The sequence below is a fragment of the Toxorhynchites rutilus genome, chromosome 2, assembly GCF_029784135.1.
Source record: "Toxorhynchites rutilus septentrionalis strain SRP chromosome 2, ASM2978413v1, whole genome shotgun sequence".
NCBI lineage: Eukaryota > Metazoa > Arthropoda > Insecta > Diptera > Culicidae > Toxorhynchites > Toxorhynchites rutilus.
In genome coordinates this window covers 102,467,358-102,481,818 of record NC_073745.1, presented here as the reverse complement: position 1 = coordinate 102,481,818, position 14,461 = coordinate 102,467,358, and the positions used below count along the sequence as shown (strand labels likewise).

Below are 14,461 nucleotides of genomic sequence, written 5' to 3'. Positions count from 1 at the left end.
CGACGTCTGGTGGCAACTTTCGATTTGGCACAAAACTTGATAGTGTAATCTCTATCAGATTAGAAGGCACGAATCCAGTTTTCAAATGTTAAAATTTGAATGAAAATTTCTACATTATGTTATTTAATTACTTTAAACACGTATTTTTGACTCTTACGTAGCCGTTTGTCTATACATTTCTGATATTTTGACTGAAACTTTTCATTATATATAATATAAAATTATCTTCAAATACGATTTTCGTATGAGATTTTTTCACCACCTGTAAAAAAGTGTTTTTCATTTAAATAGAATACTAATTTGATACGGATAAGTTAATTTTTATTCATAATTTTTATTTTGAAAACATGCTCATTCCGCCTGAAAATTAATTACTATCTTTGACGTTCCCGAAATCGTGACACGAAGCTCAGTGCCGTCATCGCAAATATCAACAAACGAAAAACAGAATGTGAAAAACAAGTTAGAACCAGAAAAGAAAAACATCAAAATGGACTCAGATAACATTTTGATAAATCGTGGTGAGAGTGTTCTACAAGTGGCTGACGAACCACTTTCCACCGTCGAGAATTAACGGAATCGAGAAGCAAGAAATAGCATTGAGGCATTGCAAGGCGTTGGCCAACAAAACTATCCACTGATTTCGAAATAGTAATGGGAAATATAAAGGTAAAGAAACCAGATGCCGAAATCGACACAACTATCGTTAAGGAAGGATACGATGTGAAACTTAAAAATACGAATGCAATCGCTCAGCCCATGGCGCCGAAGGAATTAACCAAGAACATTCATAAACTTATCAAAAAAGGTTTAGATGGATATTTTAATGCTATTTCCGCGTGTTCTTATCTATATTAATTCATTGCAGCCTCAAAACACAAATCTTATTTATGTTATGGATTAAGGGATGTTCAAGTGCGTCCGCGGAATAATGAAACAGGGTAAGCAATGTGTATATTGTGTGTTGAAATGGGTGTTGCAATTTACAAAAAAGTCTAATAAAGTCATATATCTAATCGGAAGTCTCTAATTCGCATCTCAATTTTTACAGAATTGTTATTTTCGCTGCAGAAAAGTGGAAATCATGTGTCGCTTGCCAACTGTTTGTGAGAAACGCAATATCCCATATTGCTATACGCCGAGTCGGAAAGACTCGGGAGCAGCAATGGGTGTGAAACGAGGCACAGTTACAATGCTAATCCGAGAGCAGCCCGATTATCAAGAACAGTTCGATAAACTAAAAGTGAAAAATCAATGCCGTCAACACGAATATACCATTGTGCGAGTTTTTACAACACGATAAATTTTTAAGAGTGTTTCAACCATTTTTCCAATCAAGACAACTTATGGTGTTACAATCAATTATTTTGTATTTTTGTTATCATGCCATATACCTAATTACAATTCACTATTCACTATGTTGTCTGAGTTGCTTAGCCATTCTTGAACTTCTTCTTCGGTCAGTACTTAGTTTGGATCAACGAGTTGCACTACTTTAGAAAGCAACACGCGGGGGTCACTTGTTGGTGATGAAATTGTGAAATCGTTGAACGAGTTATAGTTTTGATCTTGACTGACACTTAAGAGATTGCGCCAACAGTTAGCAATCGTTTCTGGAGTTATAGTGGCCCACGCATCAGTCGCTAGTTGAATAGCGTCATAAAGGCTAAATGATTTGATAACTTCTGTGACTGGACAATCGCTGTCAGTTTCCAACAGAACACGGCGCAGAAAATTCGATTTGTAGATAACTAAAAAATAAAAATAATATTCACTATCTTGGACTCGAAAATGTAATGACATTGTTACCCTTAAAAGCATTGATGATGCCTTGATCCATAGGCTGCAGAATGCTTGTCACATTTGGAGGAAGGAAGATCACCTGAATTTCTGCGTCATCCACTTGAAACTTATCTTTACTGCAATGTGCGGTGCAATTATCTAAAATTAGAAGCGCTTTAGCCGGTCTATTCTGTGCAGCTGCCTTCCGTTTGATTTCAGGAACGAAGAGGGAGTAGAACCAATCAGTAAACGTCGCACTAGTTTGCCACGCTTTCTTATTTGAAAAATAGTGTATCCCATCAGGCACGCCTTGCGTTTTAAAGCATCTAGGATTTGCTGCGCGGCCAAGCACTTGTAATGGTAATTTGTGGCTACCACTTGCATTGCTGCAAGGTGTAATTGTCAGTCGCTCCTTCAAAGACTTGCGTCCGGGTGCAGTTTTTTCGCTAAAACTAACCAATGACTTTGAAGGCAAGGCCTTTACAACTAATGCCGTCTCATCAGCGTTATAAATATCATCAGCACTATAGTTGTTTGAAGTTATAATCTCTGTCAATTTATTCTTAAATGGTTCAACCGCAGCAATATCCGCGTCAAGTTTCTCTCCAGAGACAGTTAACGTTCTGATCCCGTTTCTAGCTTTGAAGCTACGTAACCAACCATAACTTGCTCTAAATCGACAATCGGGCGTCGTGCTCGATGTTTCGTGGAGAAGCTTGCATTTTTCACATAAGAGTGCATCTGATATCGGTATGTGTTTCTGACGTTTTCCGTAGAACCACAATAAGACGGCTTCATTCAGCAATACATGCGTCGGAAGTCTTATCCGTTTGCGAAACTGGATCGTTTTGTTGGCCATCGTCTTGCAATGCCGCAATGCTATTTCTTGCTTCTTGATTCCGTAAACCGTCGACCGTGGAAGGCCCGTTTCGTCAGCCACTTGTAGAACAGTCTTACCACAATTTAGCAGGTCCAAGACTATGTTCTTATCTTTGATGGTGAGGACATTATACTTTCGTCTCTTGTATTTCACTGGACGGTTATGTTTATCGGGCTTGCTGTTAGCTTCACTGGCAGTGATTTGTTCTAAAGCAATAGAACAGCTCGAATGAATGTTGGCCGATAGTACATCTTCTAAATGTTCATCTAAATATTCTGCCTGCATGTATTCTTCACCAATGTCTACGAAAGTTGAGTCCATTTTGCTGTTTTTCTTTTCTAGTTCTAACTTGTTTTTCACATTCTGTTTTTCGTTTGTGCTGTGTTTGTTGATATTCGCGTTGACGGCACTGAGCTTCGTTTCACGATTTTGGGAGCGTCAAAGATAGTAATTAATTTTCAGGCGGAATGGACACGTTTTCAACATTAAAATAATGAATAAAAATTAACTTATCCGTATCGAATTTGTATTCTTTTGAGATGAAATACACTTTTTTTACAGGTGGTGAAAAAATCTCGAACGAAAATTGTGTTTGAAGACAATTTCATATTATATATAATGAAAAGTTTCAGTCAAAATATCAGAAATGTATAGACAAACGGTTAAATAAGAGTCAAAAATACGTGTTTAAAGTAATTAAATAACATGATGTAGAAATTTTCATTCAAATTTTAACATTTGAAAACTGGATTCGTGCCTTCTAATCTGATAGAGATTACACTATCTAGTTCGGGACCCGAATTGAAAGTCGCCACCAGAAGTCGACACTGACCACTGTCAGCGCGAATGTCCAATTACAGGTCACAATCTCCTCTAATGCGACACTGAGTGGTGCCTCGGCATGTCGCATTAAATGTAAATTACTGTATTATGATGTGTTTTTGAGAAGGAAAAACGGAGTTTTAAAGTGTAAATTATGAATGAAAATTAACTTTTCCAAATCAAATTAGTATTCTATGTGAATGCAAATCACTTTTTTTCTGCAAGTGGTCAGAAAATCCCATACAAAAATTGTATCTGAAACTGACGATCCGAGCTGCTTTCGTGGTGCCTTACCACCGAAAGACTAACGAGCTGTCTGCTTAGTCCCGATGAAACGAGTCCTCACGGTGCGAGAGTAGAGTAAGAAATGAACGAAAGCAAGGGAAGTGTCATTTTATAAAACATAAAAGAATCGAATGTAAACCCCACCCTCTTTATTGTATAAGCTTACTGTATACTCACGAATATAATAAGGGTGGGATTTAGATTCTATTCTTTTATGCTTTATAAAATGACGCTTCCTTTGCTTTCGTTCATTTCTTACTCTACTCTCGCACCGTGAGGACTCGAGCTCGTTAGTCTTTCGCAGACAGCTCGTTAGTCATTCGGTGGTAGAGGTGTGCAAATCAGCTCATCATGATGAACAGCTCTGATCATATCAGCTCATCTAAATGAGCTGTTCTTTATGAACAGCTCTTCAGCTCAGTTGTCAGTGCCGACTTTCAATTTGGGTCCCAAACTCGATATCCACGAAGCCAGTTTGAAAATGTTAAAATTCAAATGAAATTTTTCACACCATATTATTAATTACTTGAAACACGTATTCCAGACTATTATTTACAACAGACTCGGCGAGTACAACATTTCCGACATTTTTACTGAGGCTTTACATTACAATAGAAAGTTTTCTTCAAAAAAAAAAAATCTTATGAGATTTTTGCACCGCCTGCAAACAAAGTGTTTTTCATTGAAATAGAATACTCATTTGATACACAGAAGTTAATTTTCATTAATAATTTGAATTTTAAAAACGTGTTCATTCTGCCTGAGAGCCAATTATTATTTTTGGCGCCCCCTAAACTGGTAAACAAAGCTCAATGCCGTCAACGCGAATATAACAGTTGAAAAGACGAGGGACAAATGAAACTAAACTGATGTCTTAACACGAAGAGCGAGAGACGGTCAGTTCATTTGAATCTTACAGCTCACACACTCTCTTCAATTCTACAGCTCTTTTCTCTCCTTCATCATCATCAAAGTGAGCTGAAGAGCTGTTTGATTTTTTTGCGAGCTGTTCCGCGTCAACTCACTTCAAAGAGTCGATTCTTCGGAACAGCTCATGAGCGGATGGCACATCTCTATTCGGTGGTAAGGCACACGAAGTCAGCTCGGATAAGCGCACCAGTAGCAGGATAGGTGGAGAAGCCACATCGCTATCGACCGGGAACTTTGCGTGAAATTCATCGCTATCGGAAGTCGACCGAATTGCTGATCCGCAAGCTACCTTTGCAGCATTTGGTTCGTGGAATTGCTCAGGACTTCAAAACCGACTTGCGCTTCCAAAGTTCCGCGGTTATGACGCTGCAGGAGGCTTATTCGAAGATACCAATTTGTGTGTTATCCATGCAAAACGCGTCACATCATGCCCAAGGACATCCAGCTGGCCCATCGTATCCGAGGAGAGCGTGCTATATTAGCTTAGCATATAATCAACGGCCCTTTTCAGGGCTCCAAATTTGTTGGATTAGAGTACAGAAAAGTTTTTTACAGGCCGAACTGAAAGGAGCATTTAGCGAAAATCGTGGTTTCGATAATAATTCGTTACCGATAGGTGCCATGGATATGGATTTCGTAATGAAGAATATGAAATACATGACATGATGTAGTGAATATATCCGAAGAAATCACTTTGGTGAAACGGCTTAAAATGAAATGGGTGTAAGAGAAATGCTTGCTCTTCTCTTCATCGACTCTCTCTTATGATCATAACTTAGCTGCAAATACATTCCTAGCTGTATTTGGCAATTTGGACAATAGGTTAGAGCTTTTCTATCAGTTTCTATATTGAACCCAAATTGAAACGTTTTTGCAGCACAGTTATTAAAGAAAGAAAAATTTGATGAAGAGAGAATCGACCAAGTCACATACATCCCTTTCCTTCTGAGTCCCTCAAATACATTGCACAATACACAATATGTACAAAAAATTTGTACATTCTATTAATGTTTGCAATGCCAAATGTATTTGGTAATTTTCGACCGAGAATTTTTGACGTAGGACTACGTCTAACCGGAAGATATAGGGGGTGAAATGAAAATCTAGGCACTGAACAAGTAGGAAAAAATGCAAGATTTGGAACGCTTATAACTCGAGCATTTCTCAATAGATCGCAAAGGTTTTTGCATCAATTGATAGGAAATATATCTACGCATCTATCATAATGAATAACATTTCAGTTTTCTTGAGATAAATAATTAAATAATTGTGAAATATCAAGCATTGTCCAAATGCACTATGTGCCCATTTTTGATTGGTCCATTTTGTGCTCCTCAAATCGTACCGACCAAAACGGGCAACCAGAGCAGCAGCGAAATAGAATGAAGCACGATTGGAAAGGAAAAAGAAAAAAATGAACGAAACATTGGTCGCAGTCTCACACATGCGTAATTCTCGAGCCAGCCAGTCAGCTTAAAAATCCCCGCTCCGCTGCCGTAACGATCATTCTCATTCAAACCATACACCACAGCGGTTCGCATCACAACACATCAACAAACCAACCCAAGCAGCCATGGTTGGATATGGCAAAGGAGGAAAAGTGAAGGGAAAGGCAAAATCCCGCTCGAACCGTGTTAGTCTGGAGTTCCCCGCAAGGGTAGCTAGGCCGAGCGCGTTAGTACCAGTGCATCAGTCCACCTAGCCGGCGTTATATAGTTTCGGCCACCGAAGTGGAAAAGCTGCTCGCGACGATAAGAAAACCCACATTCAGAACAGACCACATTCGGTTCGGTGAACATCAAGACAACAACAGGCAGTTGCAGTGAGTGGCGAGTGGCAAACGTGGCAAAATCGCAAAACGACAGCGGGTAGCATGAGAAAAAAGTTTGTTCTTTATACAATCTGCTTTGGTGGCAAATCCAGAACAAGGCGGCATCGAGGGCGTTCGAAATGGTTTTTTTTAAACCACGAGTACTATGTTTTTTAAATTTGATCCATTCCATAAAACAGGGCGCTTATCAGGGCCATTAAACCTTTCAAAAAAGAATTAACGAAATACAGTTTAATGCTTTCTAAAACAATATCCAAAATAATAATAAAACACAAATTGATTTTTTCATAATTTGTTTACCAGGATAGGATGAGTATGAGAATTCGGCAGTTGTGCTGAGCTTATTGATGGTTGGGGACTTCCCCGATTATTCAATTTTCACCAATTCTTAAATTGCTTCTAGATTGAAAGTACAGTAATTTATATTTAGCTCGACTTTTAGCTAATTGGATGGATCTGTAATGCGACATTTTTGTAAACATAGAGTTCGGGGTCCAAATTATGACCCCACATTGAAAGTCGAAATTGTACCTCTGTCATCGGAAATGTTCAATTACAGGTTAAAATCGCCTCCAATGCGACACTGAGTGTTTCTCCGGCACGTCGCATTAAATGTAATTTACTGAACAATATGTCACAAGCTGGATGGGAAGAAATTTTCCTACTGTGAAAGCTGTGGCGAGTGGCAAACGCAATAGCTAAACAGGAAGGTTTAACCGAACAAGATGGGGATATCGAGTGATAACAAAAACACAACACCAAAGGTTCTTTTCAGAATCATCAACATGTTCATAAAGAGTAAACAGTAAACTAATCCATTTTTCAGGTAGATAGGTAGGTATTCACGTAGGAGAAGAAAATAAAACAATATAATCGAAATATATATTTAGCAAAAGCTGTCCCCTTTGTATAGTCCTACGTCACTCCGGTTATGTCCCCGACATTACCCACCCGTCTTTTCTAAGTGCAATACGCTTTTGCATGGTTTGTTAACTTTAACAGTACGACTTTTGGGATTCATTTTTCCTTCACGTAAAACGCCTCTTTCCAAATGAAGTACTTGTATTAACTGAACTCCACTAAAATACTTAAGAGAATACAAAACTCTAGGCGCTTGTGTTTAATATCTCTCGCTCTCATTTTCGAGTAAACAATCCACCGCTTTCTGGCTATTGTATTCAGTATTCAAAAATTCAAATAAGAGTACTTCATAACGGCTAACTTGTTTTCGTCTTTCTTTTGTAGTTGTGATTATGATGTGCTCATTTTCACGGAAACATGGCTCCGTGCTGACATTGGTTGAGCTGAAATTAGCATCGGAAGAACGTGTATTCTTCCGATGCTACCGAAACGAATCAACCAACCAACCAACCAACCAACATTCACGTGGTGGAGGAGTGTTGGTAGCGATTCGAAATCACCTTAACTGTGAATCTGTGTTTTTGACACATTGTGATATGCTGGAGCTGGTAGCAGTTCGTATCCGTCTACATGGGCGATCCCTCTACATTGTTGCAATTTACCTACCTTCAAATTCTAGCCCCGAACTTTATTCCGCACACGTTAACGCCATTCAGTTTATCCTAAACCACGCTACTATAACGGATATAATTATATCAGTAGGAGACTTCAATCTTCCTAACTTGAAATGGCAGTTCGATGAGGCTACAAACAGTTATATTCCACCAAACGTAATCCCCGTGCATGAACAAATTCTTGTGGATACACTGTTCACTATTAGTTTGCGTCAAATCAACAGTTTCGTTAATTGTAATGGTAGATTGCTGGACCTGGCATTCGTCAATTTACCAGAGTATCTCGACCTGGTACTTCCTCCCGTCTCCACTGCTATCGGTAGGCAAATATTATGTGCCGCTTATGTTATTAATCGAAAAGTGCTGTGACACGTCTTCTCTACCAGACGTCCGAGACGATAAGCGCTATTTCAACTTTCGGACATGTGATTTCAGTTTACCGAACAACGTACTTGGTGATGTCGACTGGGAAGTGCTACTGCAGGATGGATCATTAGATGTAATAGTGGCGATGTTCTACGACAAACTGCAGAGAACAATTAACGATCGTGTACCTAGAAGAAGACCATCGATTATCTCAAGTTTCAATCAACCATGGTGGACACCGAACTTGCGTAATCTGCGCAACAACCTCAGAAAATCCCGCAAACGATTTTTTCTGTCACGATCTGACGTCGACAGATCCAATCTTCGTCAATTGGAAGCATCCTACAAAGTATTACTCCAATCAACCCACGAGAATTATGTGTCAAGGATCCAAGCAAGAGTTAAGCAAGATCCCTGACATTTCTGGGATTTCGTTAAGCAACAACATTCAAATAACCGTATCCCAAATAACATCAACTACGATGGAGTAAATGCTCACAACAACACAGAAGCAGCAGACCTCTTCGCTACGTTCTTTGAAAGTGTATTCAGCAAAGGATCCCCGGTACAACGCCACGATTGTTACGCTCATCTGCCGAAGTTCTAAAGGTTCTAGAGGATCTCGACGTTATGAAAGGTTCTGGTTCGGATGGCATTGCTCTTGAAGAAATGTAGTGCTACACTCGCAGCACCAATTTCGTATATATTCAATCGTTCACTGCAAGATCGGATATTTCCATCAGCATGGAAAATGGCAATCATTGTACCAATCCACAAAACTGGCAACTGTCACCGCGTTTCAAACTATCGAGCTGTTTCTTTACTTTGCAGCCTCAGCAAAGTTTTTGAAAAATTGGTGTACAACGTTCTCTATAACGCAGTCTTGCCATTCATCTCTGAAAACCAGCATGGTTTCATGATGCACCGGTCAACAACTACAAACTTGATGTGTAACGTATCCACCCTGAGTCGCGAGATGGAATCAAGAAAACAGATTGACTCTATATATATCAATTTTGCTAAAGCATTCGATACTATACCAAACATCCTCGTTGTTGACAAAAATAAACGCATGGCTTCCCTTCCCACAGAACTAACTACGGCCATAATAGTCCTTTCGACTCGTGTCTCCGCGTGTTCAATGAAGTAGGGGAAGATTTTGATCTAACAATGTCGAAACATGAATTTATTAGTAGAATTAGGAGATAAAATAAGAAATATTCATATCAGTCTGTACGAATTAAGCGAAGACGGTGTAAATAAATTAAATTAAATTTAATTAAATAACACAATATATGTCGCAATAACTATTTTGAGTAATATGCGTTTCAAAACTCTTAATGAATCGTTACATTTTTCGTAGAGTGACCCCTCTATATAGAAATCAAAGACATAGTCCTATGTCCAAAAACCAGACAAAAACCCAACGAGCCGTCCGTCTCCGATAATTATTCTTTTCTACAAATCCTGCCGGTCGTTTTTTTGACGTAGGACTACGTCTAACCGGAAGATATAGGGGGTGAAATGGAAATCTAGGCACTGCACAAGTAGGAAAAAATGCAAGATTTGGAACGCTTATAACTCGAGCATTTCTCAATAGATCGCAAAGGTTTTTGCATCAATTGATAGGAAATATATCTACGCGTCTATCATAACGAATAACATTTCATTTTTCTTGAGATAAATAATTGAATAATTGTGAAATATCAAGCATTCTCAAAATTCACTATGTGCCCATTTTTGATTGGTCCATTTTGTGCTCCTCAAATCGTACCGACCAAAACGGGCAACCAGAGCAGCAGCGAAATAGAATGAAGCACGATTGGAAAGGAAAAAGAAAAAAATGAACGAAACATTGGTCGCAGTCTCACACATGCGTAATTCTCGAGCCAGCCAGTCAGCTTAAAAATCCCCGCTCCGCTGCCGTAACGATCATTCTCATTCAAATCGTACACCACATCGGTTCGCATCACAACACATCAACAAACCAACCCAAGCAGCCATGTCTGGACATGGTAAAGGAGGAAAAGTGAAGGGAAAGGCAAAATCCCGCTCGAACCGTGTTGATCTGGAGTTCCCCGCAAGGGTAGCTAGGCCGAGCGCTTTAGTACCAGTGCAGCAGTCCACCTAGCCGGCGTTATATAGTTTCGGCCGCCGAAGTGATCGAGTTAGCTGGCAAAACTGCTCGCGACGATAAGAAAACCCACATTCGGAACAGAACACATTCGGTTCGGTGGACATCAAGACAACAGGCAGTTGCAGCGAGTGGCGAGTGGCAAACGCAATCGCAAAACGACAGCAGGTAGCGGAAGAAAAAAGTTTGTTCTTTATACAATCTGCTTTGGTGGGAAAACCAGAACAAGGCGGCATCGAGGGCGTTCGAAATGGCATTCCATAAAACAAGGCGCTTTTCAGGGCCATTAAACCTTCCAAAAAAGAGTTTAGGAAATACAGTTCAATGCTTTCTAAAACAATATTCAAAATAATAATAAAACACAAATTGATTTTTTCATAATTTGTTTGCCAGAATATGATGAGTATGTGAATTTGGCAGTTGTTCTGAGCTTATTGATTTTCACCAATTCATAAATTGCTTCTAGATTGAAAGTACAGTAATTTACACTTATCTCGACATTTAGCTAATTGGACGGATCTGTAATGCGACATATTTAGTTGGGCATTTTTGTAAACATAGAGTTCGGGGTCCAAATTATGACCCCACATTGAAAGTCGACACTGTACCACTGTCATCGCAAATGTTCAATTACAGGTTAAAATTACCTCCAATCCGATACTGAGTGGTGGTAATGCGACGTGCCATTGAATGTAATTTACTGTAAAATATGTCACAAGCTGGATGGGAAGAAATTTTCCAACTGTGAAAGCTGTGGCGAGTGGCAAATGCAATCGCTAAACAGAAAGGTTTAGCCGAACAAGATGGGGATATCGAGTGATAACAAAACAATAAACTCTTTAGATTGAAGATAATTTTGTGATCCTGAAAAGGACCCTTTTTAGCCTGCATGTGAATCCAACGAGCGAACAAATCGTAATGAATGTATTTTTTTGCCATCGCTCCCTTTTAAGGCTTATTCGTTCGTCTCGTTGGACTCGCCCCTCTGGCTGAGTCTGCCGATTTGTCTCTATCCTGTGAGTGTGTACCGCTAGAGTATAAAACACGCGGACCCCAAAAAAATATCTTATTTTCTATCAAACCGTAAACCCGTGTGGTTGTACGGCATCGGCATCGTGGACGTAACAAAGGAGGACAAGTTAAGGGAAAGGCAAAATCTCACTCGAACCGTGCAGGTCTCCAGTTCCCTGTTGGTCGCATTCACTGATTGCTCCGCAAGGGTAACTAGGCCGAACGGATTGGTGCCGGAGCACCAGTATACCTAACAGCGATTATAGAGTTTCGGCTGTCGGAGTGCTCGAGTTGGCTTGCAAAACTGCTCACGACAATCAGAAAACCCGCATCAAGAACAGAGCAGCTTCGGTTCGGCGCTCATCAAGGCAACAATTAGTTTCAGTGAGTGGCAAAGTGTTTCTCCGGCACGTCGCATTAAATGTAATTTACTGAACAATATGTCACAAGCTGGATGGGAAGAAATTTTCCAACTGTGAAAGCTGTGGCGAATGGCAAACGCAATAGCTAAACAGGAAGGTTTAACCGAACAAGATGGGAATATCGAGTGATAACAAAAAAACAACACCAAAGGTTCTGTTCAGAACCATCAACATATTCATAAAGAGTAAATAGTAAACTAATCCATTTTCAGGTATATAGGTAGGTATTCACGTAGGAGAAGAAAATAAAACAATATATTTAACAAAAGCTGTCCCCTTTGTATAGTCCTACGTCACTCCGGTTATGTCCCCGACATTACCCACCCGTCTTTTTTTTGAACGTATGCTGACGAGTCGTTACGCTGCCGGTGTATGTGAATGTTTTCATAAGAATTGCATGGTAGAATAACTGACGTAACTTGACGTGACGGTTGTATGTGAAGCGCACTTGAAGGTAAAAGCAGCTATACGGCACCCACCATGTTTTTGATGCCAACATCTCAAACGTCAAAAGTATTTGTTTTCTTCAAAACAGCGATGCGCATTGAGCTTCGTTTACTAGTTTAGGGTAGCGTCAAAGAGTAGCTAATTTCAAAACTAAAATTATGAATGAGAACTAGCTTTTCCATATCAAATTAGTATTCTATTTAAATTAAATTATTTTTAAATTAAATTTAAATTAAAAAATTTTGTTTGCAGGTGATGAAAAAGTCTCATATGAAAATTGTTTATGAAGACAACTTTATATTTTAATGAAAAACATCAGTAACAATGTTGGAATTGTATAGATATATGGTTGAATGAAAGTCAGAGATACGTGCTTCAAGTAATTAAATAACATGATGTGAAAATATTCATTCAAATTTTAAAATTTAAAAAACCGGTTTCGTGTTTTCTGATCTGATAGAGATTACACTAACGAGTTTGGGACCCAAATTATGGCACTAATCTGAAGTCGCCACCAGACGTCGACAACAGGCCACTGTCATCGCGAATTACCAATTTACCCAGGGGTATGACTAAAACGTCAAATCCCTCATATTTTGTTTCTGTCAATTACTGTTGTTTACAACTCGGTCCAGTTATATAGTCGAATAGTGGCTAACTTTAAACTCCATGTTAAATGTGAACACCTCCATGTGAAACCGAAATATGAAAATCGCTCATGCAATTAGAAATAAAGCATACTATCTCCGTGATTTCAACGATTTCAATCCTCGCAAATGGTATGTTGGTAAACAAATGACGCCATATTGATTTTAATTTTGGGTAGCCTATATTCAATTGATGTCTAACCCCTGAATTTACCACCATCTGACATATCGTGATGTCGATGATGAACTTTCACAGCAGAGGGATAGTGAGATAGGCGGTGCCGGTAGGTAGAGTGAGATAGCGATAATCGTGCCATACACCCAGGTAAAAGCGAGAAGGAGGATAGAAGGTGGGAAGATTCACGGGTTTTGGTTTTGGGTAGCCTATATTCAATTGATGTCTAACCCCTGAATTTACCACCATCTGACATATCGTGATGTCGATGATGAACTTTCACAGCAGAGGGATAGTGAGATAGGCGGTGCCGGTAGGTAGAGTGAGATAGCGATAATCGTGCCATACACCCAGGTAAAAGCGAGAAGGAGGATAGAAGGTGGGAAGATTCACGGGTTTTGGTTGTGTCAACCTTTAGTTGTATTAGCAGCCAGGAAGGTAGGAAGTTCACATATCAGGCATACCGGTCAGTTACTCAAATGTCACAAAATTGAATGTGTCAACGAATAACGTTGAATGAAAATATATAGAAATTAATTACATATTTGCAAAACATATTTTTTTGCAAATGTTACATTCATCTTTAAAAAAACGGACATGTCGCGAATTAAAATGTTTATTTTTTCTTTGATTTCCTCTTATATCAGAATCAGTATTCTAAAGTCTATTATTTTTGAATTTTAGAGAAGCTTCATGGAAGTTTATCTCTCGTCAGCAATTGTAATTACTTTTTTCAAAATTAGGGTGGTGAACACTTCGTTCGTCTAAAACTTGGACGCAAGCGGAAAACTTTTCGTCTCCATCTAGGTCAAACGGAGACAATCAAATTTATTTTTCAAGTGCATTTTACATGAAAAAAATTGCAACTCTTTTCCATGCACTGTCAAATGTTTCTTCGATCAAAGGAACAAACGATGTTGTAATTCAGACTTTGTTCATTTACGTTTTTGGTCGAACCAGAGTTTACCCATGAAAGATCACCCTTCTGCAGAATTCTTGTATTACTTTGTGTCGTTAGATTCTTGCTACACTTAGCTGAGAGACGAAGGTATCGATAATTCAGGAAATTCAGGTTTATTCGCAATATTGAAATTATTTTTATAGGTTTCAACAATTATACCCAACTGCCACGATTTGAATCTTTTTTTTTCTCCTAAAAAGAAATTGAATACGGAAAAATTTTAGGAAACGAAA

At 39.0% G+C, this 14,461-nt stretch overlaps 1 protein-coding gene and 1 pseudogene across 1 annotated transcript; one reads left to right on the top strand and one right to left on the bottom strand.

Annotated features, from left to right (window-relative positions):
• Window positions 1-475: 475 nt before the first annotated feature.
• On the top strand, window positions 476-1,365 carry LOC129770983 (H/ACA ribonucleoprotein complex subunit 2-like protein; annotated as a pseudogene).
• A 60-nt stretch (window positions 1,366-1,425) lies between these two features.
• Window positions 1,426-2,983, bottom strand: LOC129766000 (jerky protein homolog-like). Its single transcript, XM_055766461.1, has 2 exons — window positions 1,810-2,983; window positions 1,426-1,751 (listed from the first exon to the last, which is right to left on the bottom strand). The coding sequence occupies exons 1-2, from the start codon at window positions 2,981-2,983 to the stop codon at window positions 1,468-1,470; spliced, it is 1,458 nt and encodes a 485-aa protein (XP_055622436.1). The 3' UTR covers window positions 1,426-1,467.
• Window positions 2,984-14,461: the final 11,478 nt, after the last annotated feature.